The following is a 12,958-nucleotide window of genomic DNA, read 5'->3' as shown; positions in this document are numbered from 1 at the left end:
AGACTTGGCTATGTGAGAGTGTGGCTCATTTAGGGAGCTACATGTAATTAATTATCACTGCTACAGAGCTGAGGTTGCAAGTGGGAGTGTCAAGAAATAAGGCTGGCAAGTTAGGAAAGATTCAGATCATCTGGGAATTTGGGTTTAATTCAGAAGTGAGGAAGCCATTGAAGATTTTAATCACATTTCCATTTTTGCTAATTTGCGTTCACTCTTTAACATTGTCTACGAGTTAGAACCAAGGCAAATGGAGAGACTAGTTAGGAGGGTGTTGCGTTATTCCAGGTGAAAAGTTACAGAGGATCTGAACTAAGGCCGTGACAGTGGTGGCAGAGTGGAGCGGGCTGATTGCAGAGCTAGTTAGGAGGTAGGGTCAGTGGAATTCTATGTTCGATGAAAGACAAACTTTCCCTCAGGAAGCTCACAGTCTGTTGGAAAAACCAGAAGAGTAAATAGAAAATTATTTTACATTATGTCTCATGACTGGTACATAGAGAAGGAGAAGGAGAGTGGCAGGAGATGAGGCTGAGGCTAGATCAAGAAGGCTGAGGAGTGAGTGATCTTTGTTTCTAAGGTTAGTAGAAAGTCATTTAAGAAATTTTGAGAAAAGAAGTGACACAATTTTGAGCAAAGCATCACTAGGTCTGAACTGTAGAGAATACATTGGTTCAGGGAGAGACTGAATTCATAGAAGCCAAATACTCATAAAGATTTAGGCCAGAGATGATAAAAACCTGAATCAAAGCTGTTTGGATTTAAAGAAAAGAATAGATACAGTTGAATTTTTGGTGGATTAATTGCTAAGACTGGCATTTAATTGGATCTTTCTAAGGGAGGAATGAGGTCAGCAGAAGAAGGAGGATGTCAGGGGTTTCTGCAGGTGCTAGAAAAAGGATATCATTAATAGGGATAAAAGATACAGATTAAAAATGAATGAGGAGAGAGTAACAAGCCAAATTTGGGATTTGTTGAGTTTGAGGAGCCTGGGGAATTAACCAAGTGGTTCAGTGGCCACTCAGAAAAATAGAGTTGAAGACAAAAGTTCTGCTTCTGAAGATCAGTACAAGATTGGGAGTTAAAGCCATGAGATGGATGAGATGATTTAGGGAGAGCAGTTAGCTGTGGCTCTCTGAGCACTGATGTGCAGGCATCCAGTTGTGCACACAGCCCTCCCGCCCCTCGGGTTGGTGCCCGGATACAGGTAGATGCATCTGCTTCATCCTGAACTGTGACCCCAAAGGAAAGCATGGAAAATGGTAGTAAGACCAAGGAAACATTGGGAAAATGAATATTTAAGGAATTGCTACAGCAAGAAGAGCCAGCCAAGAGGACTATGTTGAGAAATTGAGAGGTAGGAAGGAATCAAGAGAGACAGACAACTGAGGAGAGAATTTTAAGAAATTGCCTGCAGTGCTGATTGGGCAAAGAGGTTAAGAGAAGAATTAGGTTGGTGACTTTAGCCTTAGGTGATTTTTGTTGATGTGAATAATTTAGTTAGATGTAATGAGATCATTAAGTAGGAGAACATGAAAATAGTAAAGAAGTTAAGAATACTAGCATAGTTTGGGTTATTTTTCTGTACCGACATTGCTTTTTACTTGGCTGTGCTGGCGCATATTCCAACTTTTCTTTCTATTCCTCATGCAGATAAGCCCGTTCATTACTGTGAGAACTTAATGTTATCTGAAAGTTGGCACTGATTTTTAGTGCTTATATCTTAGTTAAAAAGAAGAGGGCTCCAAGCTTATGTCATTACCAGAGCCCAGATTAAATGATATTCTAGGATTCCCTTTTATCTAGAGTAGTCATACATTTCAGCTTGCTTGAGATGTCCCTGTTTACACTTGGTCCCCCAACATAAGTATTAATAGTATCTTTTTTTATTCCATAACATACAATAATTTCATATGGCAAGCCTACTTAAAGGTCTGTGTGAAAACATTATGAAATATAAAGACCACCAAGGCAGACATCAGGAAATATTCACCTGTACTTAAAGAAGGGAATAAACTTTCCCAGTTTTTCTTTCTAAGGAAGAAACTCTGAAAGAAAATATTGCTAAATTTGACAAGTAAAGGAAGAAACTTTGGATATCAAAAAACAACCCCCCCCCCACTATAAATCAAGTTAACAAAACAAAACAAAACAAAAAAAGCCTAGTGATAAAATAGAAAAATATTTGCAGCATGTATTCCATGCAGAGGGTTAATTTTCTTGATATTGTTTTTTTAAAACTTACAGGATAGGAAGAAGAGGAACATGTATGTCACTTTTTTAAGGGCAAAAAACATTAGGGAATTAATTTTAGGAGTTGCAAATGCACTCAAAGACAGTTCTAAGAAGGGGGTGCTTATTGCTTTGTACTTTATAATAGAAAAGAAATGGAAATTGCCTAAATGTTATATGGGTTTGGTTAAATATATCATGGAATAATTTTTTAAAATACTATACAGTCATTTAAAGCTTGCTTTAGGTAAAAAAAATTAAAAAGCAATGTTTCATATACTTGAAGAACAGAAATAAATGGTGTTTGGCAACTGATGAATTATCTTAGCCTTAGATATTTGGATCCAATTTGTATTCAGAATGAACAAAATTTATATTTTTGATGTGGATAGAGAAATTTCTCTAAGGAAAGTACTGCTCTTTCATATGGTTAATGGTTTTAAATAAGTTTTTTAAAGTGCTGATGTTGGAGTTACTAGAAATAAAAATATAGCAGATAAGTGAATTATAGTTATTTGGCTATAAAATTATAGTTAAAGAAGAAATAGCAGAAAAATTATTTTACACTAAAGAACTTTACCAGTATCCAAGTAATCTTGACCATTAGTCAATAAGCCAATAAAAAAACTTGTGTTTTTGAAGTTTATCCTTTATTGTGGGTGTTTTGAATTTTGACTTACTGTTTCGGTTTGCTAAAGCTGCCAAAATACAATATACCAGAAATGGATTGGTGTTTACAATGGGGGTTTATTTGTTCACAAATTTACATTTCTAAGGCCATTGAAAATGTCCCAGTTAAGGCATCAACAAGAGGATGCCTTCACTGAAGAAAGGCTGATGGTGCCCTGAATACCTCTGTCAGGTGGGAAGGCACATGGCTGGCATCTGCTGGTCCTTTGCTCCCAGGTTTTATTGCTTTCAGCTTCTGATTCCAGTAGCCTTCTTTTAAGTGTCTGTGGGTTCTCACTTAGCTTCTCTCAGGCAAACTCAAGGCTTCATTTCTTGGCTTAGCATCTCCAAATGTCTTTCTGTGTGCATCTGCAGGTGTCTGGGTCTGTGTCGGCTCTGAGCTCTCCATGAGCTCTCTTAAGGACTCCAGTAAACTAAGACCCACCCTGAATGGGCAGGGGTCACATCTCCATGGAAATAGTCTAATCAAACAGTCCCACCCACAATTGGGTGGGTCACATCTCCATGGAAACAACCGAATCAAAAGATCCCACCCACAATACAACTGCCCCCAGAAGATTGAAATTAAAGAACATGGCCTTTTTCGGGGTACGTAACAGCTCCAAACCAGCACAGTTACTAACAGTCATTATTGGTATTTAGTAGAATGCTAAAATATCCTCTTCAGAAATTCAAAGGAAAAGAAATCACTTGTCATTGTTTTAAAAAAGGGAAGGAACTTCAGTGACTTCAGTACTTTTGAGGCTGTTATAGATTTGATCCAGAAAACCAAGAGAAAGTAAAGGATATTACTGTGCTGGGATGTAGCCCCCACCCCACCTCCCACCTCCAGAGATGATCCTTCTTGACCTCCATGCAAGTGTCCTATTATTCTTCAAGCTACACAAATTTTCTCTGTGACTGTTGTAAACAACCTGATTACTGTTCTATTATATTGCATCATAATTTGATCAAACATGAAAGGTAAATTATATACTTTTAATACTAAAGCTATACATAGCCTTGAAGAAGAAAAAGTCAACATAAAATGTTCCATGGAAATCTCTAATTATTTGAGGAAATCTTTGCATATTTATATCAGCAAATGTTAAGCTGTTGTACTAAATTATAAGCCAACCCTCCATTGGTTAATAACTGAAAATATTTGAATTGACTTATAAACTCTTTGAAATATTGGGTGGAGGCTTAGTTTTTCTCAGGTGAACTACTTCAAGTTTCCAGTATCAGTGACCTAATTGGTTATATAACATAACCACAGCATTAATTTTTTAACCAAATTGCTGTCTGTCAAAATAGATGTTTTACTTTCCATGAAAGTGTCTTTATAGTTACTTTCTTATTTCACCTTGATTGTGTAAAACACAATTAACCTCTAGTTCTCTTTTCTCTAGCACATGATAGTGATGGAAGATATGCTCAAAGACTTTCTTCTTGGAGAGCACTTATTATTGGTTGGTAACCAGGTGAGTAACAGCTGGAACGAGACTCTAATGAAATAAATGATAGTAACAGTTTAAAAGGGGTAAGTGTCATCTGCTTATTGGAATAAGTTTTTGGAAATGATTTTATTTTCCAGTTAAACAACTAGTTTAATTAAAAGAAAAGGGTCTTCTACATTCAAACTTTAAAATTAACTTGGGGCTTAAATCATCCCCCACCCCCATTCAATCATCCATCAAGTCTTGTCCTTTCTACCCCATATATGTCTATTCTTCTTTTCCATACTGTCACCCCAGCCCAGCCCACCATCACCTGGATCACAGCAATGGATGTGGAACATAGCTCACCCCACACCCTACACCTACTCTGATCCACTCTCCACTCTGCAGCCAGATGGATACTTGTGAAACTAAAATCTTATTGTCTCTTTTGTTCTTTTTCTTAAATTGGCTCTGCATCGCCCTTGGGCTGTAGTCTAAGTCTTGTGGTTTGCAGTGTACTGTATGAACCAGCCTCTTGCTGTGTCTCTAGCCCTATCTGTAAACTCCTTCCTTTCTCTCAATGAGAGAAAGCTTGAGCCACTCTGAACTCCCTTCAGTTTCTTATCTCCTTTCTAGTTGTTGGTGTGTGCTTTTCCCTCTGCATGGAGTACTCCCTAGTCCTTTCCTACCTCCTTCCCCTAACCGCTGGAAGAGGGTCCTTCCCTTGTCTCCTGCCGAGTTAGGTTTCGCTGTTAAGACTCCCCTCCATCTCCTTTCATCACACTCCTCACTTTCTCCTGTAATTACATATTGAATGCCTCTTCCCTTCTTGTCTGTGTTCTCCTCGAGGGCAGGGAGCACTTTTCTCTTGCTCTCTCTCTATCCTCACTTCCTGGCATAGTATCTGCTACATAGTAGCTGTCCAATATATATTTATGGAGGGAATGATGGGTAATTTAAATTTAGAAGTCTCTGGTAATTTTCCTCAATTGAATTATCAGATCTACCACAAACAGCACCTGTTTTTTTTTTATTTTTGTTTTTTATTGATCTTAAATTAAGGGTAACAAGCTTTCAGATGGAGGTTTGGTCTCCATCTTTTTAGCTTTTTTTTTGGACTTCCAAAAACAATATATTTTCCGTTCCTTTCAAACTTGTTTTCAAAAGCTAATGCCTCTGTTTAGATCTGAGCAAGATTCTGTGGTTAGAGTCTTGACTGCTTCCATATTCAGAATGTATGAGGAAGTACAAAGCCACCGCCAGTATTTGTTGGCAAATCCAGAGCAAGTTCCCCATAGAGATGTGCTTTGCAAAGAACTTGTGAAGGTTGTGTTCTCTTTCCTTGTACTTTCCTCAGAGTCCTGATCATCTAGGAGGTCTTCTTTTCCAGGACTATATACTTTACACACTTACACAGTAACCCATATCCTTCTTTAATAGCTCTGAAAATGTCCTGCTTCATTTACCAACAGTATTTCAGTACCTTTCTTATTTTTATGTACCTTCTCACCTTCACCCTTATTTCCATTTTGTGAAACAAAGCAATAAGAATAGAAAAAGACAGGCAAACGAAGGTGCAAGTAGTGGGCTGGGGACTGCTGGCGCAATTTTCTTGGGGTAGTGTCACTGGTATTTCCTACTCAAATGCAGTATGACAGCCATCAGTGAAAATGCCTGCTCTAATCACATGATTTATTTTCAAAATATGAACCACTGGAAGCAGTTGATCAGGCTCCTTTCTTTCTCGTTCTGAAACATTAACTGATGATTACGCAAAAAAAGCCACTTAGCAGTGAAACTTTGGGGATTAAATATTGACAGAGAAACATGCAGTGGATTGGTAGAATATACAATAAATTGTAATGAGTGTTCATAAATTAAACTGCCTGTGGCTAGATACAGTCTACCCAGCCTTCTGTTTGCAAACTAAAACTGGCTGAAATCCATGAAAAAATTTTTTCAGTGGTTGAAATTGTAAATTTAGTGATGCTTTGGCAGATTGGCAAACTTTCACAGTGAGGAAGTTAAGGGCATAACTGCTGATTTTGCGGTATCTGAAGGTTTATCATCTTTATTAAGTCCAATACTACATGTTCCTTCTAGCTATTGCTTTTTCTAGGAATCTGTGATATTAGTTAAGATTTTGTATCTGCTGCAAGTTTATAAATGGTCCCATAATTATATCTTATAGCAAAATATCATAGCCCACATCTTATGTTGGCGAAACAAAAATGATTTTTAAATTCTATTTTTTGTAATTTTATGGCACAGCACATAGACTTCATTAAGTGAAGCAGAATTGCTGCCTTTCAGCCAAAAGGAACTGAGAGCTTGAGGGTCACTCCGTATATCATGCTGCACGTTGTAGAACCACGCTAGTATGCTGTAACATTCATTATTTTCTACCTGCTATACATATAACATTATATACACCTTCCGGGCAATTAGTAGTTCCATGCTGTTTTGTTTTTTTTTTTAAATCATTGCTTGACTCTATTTATTTCAACTTTACTAAGAGCAAAGGGAGAAATGGCTGTTTAATTTCTAGCCCGTAATGTTTTTCTGCCCCAACTCTACTCAAGAATAAGTTTCCTGCCTTTATCTCCTTCCTGTACCTGCTTTTCTTTTGACTTGTAGAGCCATATTCCATTTGCTATGCAAAATATTTACTGTGAAAATTTTGGGTTATAGAATCAGGCTGTAGGTACATCATTTCTTTTTGTTCAACAAAGTCTCTAAGAATAAACTAGTGTTTTTGTATAAGAATATAGGAGTTTTGGAAGGTAGCTGAATTTTGTCAGCTATTTGAAAGGAAAAAGTATAGTTACCTAATGGCAGAGTTAGGCCTCAGACCTCCAAAGCCTGTGCTTTTTTACCATACCACACTAATTCTCATGTGGTAGTAGTAGGATTATGCTTCACATACAGAATACAGATCATTTTGAAATTTTCTACTATGGGAATTTTTTATATATTCTGTGAAAAGTAGACTACATATTGAACTCATCCAGCTTAAGCAATTTATCCATCACCCCACTTAAATAGTTATCAGTATTTTGTCCATCTTGTTTCATCTATTACCTCAGTACACTTTTTGAAAGTCATTTTTTTGTACATATCATATCATTTAAAAATAGACAAGTATGTTTATCTCTAGCATAAGCACAATTCTTTTACACCTAATAAAATAACAGTAATTCCTTAATATAATCTGATAACCCTGTCTGTCTCTGGTTTTCCTTGATTATCTCAAAAGTAGTTTATGGTTGGTTTGTTCCATTAAGAATCCAAACAACACCCGGTCATTATGTATAGCTGGTCATTATGTTTAGCGCCTCCCAAGGTCTCTTAGAAAGTGTACAAATATATACTCCTGTGATTTTTATCCTAAGAGATGTCAACCCATTTTCATGAACATAAACACTTCATTCAGAATCATACTAATTTTGATGAACTCCCTTTGAGGACTTTTTTTCTAGAGTAATTTTCATTAAGCAATTAAATTCCTTGATTAATTTACAGATCGAAATTAAACCATATCCATTTTTTTCCAGGCTAGAAATAACTGCTTTCTTTTCTGAGTTTTCATAACATTTGATTTTGAAATCTTTTATGCACTAAGGAAAATCAGTAAATGTGAATTCAATATTGACTAAGCATGACTCTACTACATTGTTATATAATTTTTTACATCATCCTATCTATTAATTATAAGCTTATTGGGATAAGGGACTTAGTTTTTCCTGTGGTATGGACTCAGTAACTGTTGAATTATTCAATATTGAGATTTTGTGAATATTTTATTGTCAAAATTAAAGACTGTGTGAATTTTGCTAGTTAATAATTTGAACTGAGTCCTGGAAGATTGCTACCCTGCACTGTCATAAATATACCATGTTGCTATGCCAGCATAATTATCTGCGTCTGTAGAGGGACTGAACAGTTCGTCCAGAAATTTTCTTGCCTGTGTCCCCAGCTGGTAGTGACAGCAGGGAATTTGAAAACTAAGTGTGATGTGCTTCAAGTAGCTCCAGCAGCCTAGGAGTCCCTGGCTGTGAAATACTTGGTTTTATCGAATATTCATCTTTATTTTATATTCTTTTTTGTTTCTGAGTTCTCAAACTCCTTGCTAGTGAAGTTGCCTGAGTTACAGTCTGGAAATTCTGTCAAATATTCATCTTTATTTTATATTCTTTTTTGTTTCTGAGTTCTCAAACTCCTTGCTAATGAAGTTGCCTGAGTTACAGTCTGGAAATTCTTTACCATTCTGCCACATTTTTCATTTTTCTCTGCCAATTTAGTTTGCCATTCATGTTTCTTAGGGAATAATATTTTTTGCATTTATTTTGAATCTGTATTTTGTTCTTGCAAACATATTGATTCCCCCCCCCCCCCACAACCATGATATTTGCCACGGTTGCTTTGATTGTGCCTAATGGCTGACCAAACTACCCAAAAGTGTATCTTTGCCATTTATAGCAACAGTGTTTCAAAGGGAAATTGCAGGGATGTGGATTTTATTATTCCTCTTTTTTTAAGGAGGTTATGGCTTTGTGAAGAAGCTTTGTAGGTAAGTGTGTTTTCAAGTCATACAAACTAGCAGTGCAATTGGAAAGGATATCTTCTCTTCTGACTTTTGGGTATGTATGTTTTGTTCACTCTGCCAAACCTTTTTACAGGGAACTTTTTTTTGCAAATGTTTAGGATTATTTTCTATTCAGATTTAATAATTTTTTTTCCAATTACATAAAGTAATACATGTTCATTTGAGAGAATCTGGAAAATAAAAAAATTTCCAGGGATCATATAGCAGCAATCTCTTACTTTGTCAAAGGAGTAAATAATATTACAATAAATTAGTTTTTGGGAATCAGTTAGTCTAGCCCTGCTATATTCAAACCTAGGCTTAGAGAATGCTAGAAACCTCCATCTGAGAAGGGGTTACGGAGGGATTAGAGTGCAGTCTCCTAACTCTTACTCTAGTATACTTTCAGGCATCTTTAGCAAAGAATTGGAAGGTTCTACATTTGACAGAAATTTTAAAGTTAAAAAAAATTAAAAAGGCAGCTGCAATTTATTTCTTCTTATTTACTGCAATTTCAGTTATTTTTTGTTATTTTTGACCACAGTTGGTACATGTTAATTGCCTTCATATAGCGGCTTTTCTACAAGGAAATTAGGACACTCTACAAAGAACATCTCTAAATATTATATAAATTGAACGAATTCTGTGAAAGTTATTAAAGAATTGAGGAATTAGAAGGAGGCCTAAATTAAAGATATTTCAGAGAGCAAGAGGGTAAGCTGAATATTAGCAGTGGCAAACAATTACCTGGTGTTTATTTTAAAAATTACTGCAGAAGGAAAGGTCCTGCTTAACTTCCTCACTGGTTCTCCCTTCTAACCCTTAGGTACTATGGAGGGAGTTCCTCCTAGATGTCAGTTTTAGGAGATTTAGAAACCTTGGACAGACTGATCTTTGACTCCATGACATTGGCATATAAACTCACTTGCAAATTAGTTCAGGGAAGCTACCTCCTGACATTGTGTTATGCAACATGGTGAAATAGAAATCACAGCCCAGTCTGCTGAGTTGGGATGTTTTTGACTTCAGAGTCCCACTATGTGCAAAGTTCTTAACTTCTTAGAACTTAAATTTGCCCAACTCCAAAACAGGTCCTTACTGGCCACTCACACAGCTGGTAGAAGGGTTAAAGTGACCATGCCCCGAAACGGTTTGTAGGCTTACAGGCTAGGGCACCACAGTTTAAGCTTCAGAGACACAGAGACGTTTCATTAGAACACTGAGAGGGGAATGAAGGGTGACAGATGGATGGAGGAAGATGGGCTATTCTAGTTAGAACAAACAACATGAGCAAAGATGTGGAAGCTTGAAGGTAAGAAATTGTTCTGGAGACAGTTGGCTGTCAGGAACATGTTTGAATGAGATTTGAGGAGAGCTGACATAGCAGGCTTGGGAGTTTTATCTGCTATTGCAGGAATCCTTCAAGGCCTGTTGCTGATCCTGCGACAGTTAAATCCCAGGGTCATTAACTTACCCCAAATTGTATTCCTAGACTAATTTTTTCTCTGCCTGTTCTCTGTTCCTCTTTAGGCTTTCTCTCTTCTACTCCTCCTTGGGATTCTCTCCTCCTTGGGATTCTCTCCTCCTTAACTGGATATGGATGGAGTTTCCTAAGTTCTTTATATTCTTCTTGCTAGGAACAGTAGCCTAGAGACCTGTTTTTCTTTAAAGGATTTTACCACTACTAATTCTGAAGAAACCCAGTATCTAAAATAATAAACCTGAGGAAGTTATAAGAGTCCAAGAATCCATTAAAGATCTTAAAGTCATGAACCTAATCTTTTCTCTGTTAGAAACCAGCAGCGTATCTATTTCCTGTCCTTGGTTTGACTCCAGGCTGTGGGGCTAAACATATTCCCTACTTTGCCTAATCCAGGACAGGGCCTTCTCCTACCCAGGAAAAGTGAGTGTCATTCTCATGGGATAACTTTCATTTTTGAGCATCTCTCATTCTGTAGGTTCTCTCTTCCCTTTTTTTGTTTTCACTCACTAAAAATTATACTAAGTAAGAGTCAATAATAATGTAAAAAAAAAAAAACTACTTTATTTTGTGTTAATCTTTATTAAAGGATACAAATTTTATATGCAGAATAATGACTATTAAATAAAGATAGATATGCACGGGATCAAAGCCAAAATGTTAGCAGATTTTTTTTTGAGCAGTTGCATGTTGAATAATGTTTGTTTTCTAAATTTTCCAGGGGAAAAAAATAAGTATGTGTGACTTTTATAATGGAAAATAAGACACTATTTATGTATTTATTCAATTGAAGTAATCCTGAGGATTTTCTGTTCTAGGGAAAAATTATTATTGGAAGGAACAAATCACTATAACTGTTTCATTTTGCTCAGGATATTTACAGAAATTCCCTCCTAGATTATGCTTTTAGCATTTCCTCAAAGGAACTATCAGAGCTTTTAAAATGAAGTAGGAAGTGACCTATTGAGATCTCTATTTTCAAAAAATAACTACACAAATTGTGGATTGGCCTGTTGTGAGACTGGAGATAGGAGAAAAAATGGCACCCTTTCCAGGAATCTGGGGAAGAGATGATGAGTTGCCCTTGAGTAGTGACAGTGAGTTACAGAGGAAGACGCAGATACGGGAAGCAGGCGCTTCAAAATAAACATGTCCAAAATTAAACTGCTGTTAAAAAAAAAACCAAAACACTAAATTTCCCTCTCCCAACTAGTGAATTTATCACTCTTCCACTGTTTCTAATCTCAGTAAATGCCACCACCCTCCAACCCATTGCTTAAGGTTGAAACTTTGACTTATCCATCTCCTTTGTCCCAAATGTCCAATAGATCACCAAGTCCTATCTTTTTTCCTGAATATCTCTTAAATCCATCCACTTATCTCTACCCCTTAGATTGGGCCACAGTCATTCTTTTGCATATGGATACTTAATTCTCTCAGCGCCATTTGTTGAAGAAATTGTTCTTTCCCCATGAAGTCTACTAGCCACCCTTGTCAAAATTCAATTGGAAGAGAACCTAAGATGACGACTAGGTGAGACAGGGCAAAAAAACACCTCCATGAAAAATACTAGATAAAGACCAGAAAGTGACCCAGAACACCACTTCCAGAGTAGCACCAGCCAGACAAGGTTGGCTAAATCCACAGGGAACGTGCATTGTGCAACCAGGAGTCTCAGTCTGAAATGAGTGAGTGAGTCGGCTGAGAATCCCTCAGCCACACTGCGGTGTGGGGAAATGGTGGGTTAGTGTTTGGAGACTGACTAGTTCTTTTAAAACAAAAAAAAAGAAGCCCAAGAGCAGCTATAGATACAACGGGAGCGGGCTGGGCTAACACCTCGGTGTCTGGCGTGGAGGATACCCCTTCCCACACCCACTGCTGATTGTCTTAGGCCCAGGGGAGCAAAGGGGAGCCAAAAGGAGGAAAAAAACACACGACTTGCAGCCATGTTCCTGGTGGGCGGGGACACTCCTGCCTGGGGCTGAACTCACAGCACAGAGCCGCACCAAGAAACCCAGCGTGACAGGGTGTCTTTCCCGCAGCACCACTCACACGCCACAATATTGGGCATGGATAGTGGCCTTTAATACACCCATGGCTGATTGTCCCAGAGCTGGGAGGGTGAAGCTGTGTGGAAAGGGGGAAGTTAATGCGTCCCATTCAACCATCTTTGAAGCGGGCTGGGAACGCCCCTGCACAGCCCAGTGTCCCAGGGCTTCCCTGAAGGCCGGCGCAAACTTGTGACATGGCACAGCCCTCCCTCCCTCAGCTGGAAGAGCACAGCAGGGTAGGGGGAACCACTCGGAAATCCCAGGGAACCTACGCCAATACCAAGGACTTTTGGGTCAGCGGCAGAGAACAGCCTTAAATCTCCGGGAACACCTGGGAGGTTTGATTATTAAAGCTGCCCTTCCTCCCTAACCACTCAGACACACACCCCTCATTCAGGGTGAACAGCACCGACAACAAACCCAAATTAAGTGCATCAACTGGACCCCACAAGAATCAGATCCCCACACACCACAAAGTTGAGGAGTACTGACTTCAGGGGAATAG

The 12,958-nt window shown here is 38.0% G+C and overlaps 1 protein-coding gene across 4 annotated transcripts in view; it reads left to right on the top strand.

The window, feature by feature from the left end:
- VWA8 (von Willebrand factor A domain containing 8) overlaps nucleotides 1-12,958 on the top strand; it is a 445,644-nt gene that overhangs the window by 187,654 nt on the left and 245,032 nt on the right. For all 4 annotated transcript variants that reach the window (XR_005211207.1, XR_005211206.1, XM_037800501.1 and 1 more), the window contains exon 20: nucleotides 4,308-4,379. Coding sequence is in view for 2 of the 4 variants with exons in the window: in XM_037800501.1 (XP_037656429.1) it covers nucleotides 4,308-4,379 (72 nt within the window). In the remaining 2 variants the exon portion in view is untranslated. The remainder of the gene's footprint in view (nucleotides 1-4,307; nucleotides 4,380-12,958) is intronic.

The sequence above is a fragment of the Choloepus didactylus genome, chromosome 12, assembly GCF_015220235.1.
Source record: "Choloepus didactylus isolate mChoDid1 chromosome 12, mChoDid1.pri, whole genome shotgun sequence".
Taxonomy (NCBI): Eukaryota; Metazoa; Chordata; class Mammalia; order Pilosa; family Megalonychidae; genus Choloepus; species Choloepus didactylus.
The sequence above is the reverse complement of the archived record's forward strand: the minus strand, read 5'-3'. Positions and strand labels throughout refer to the sequence as shown.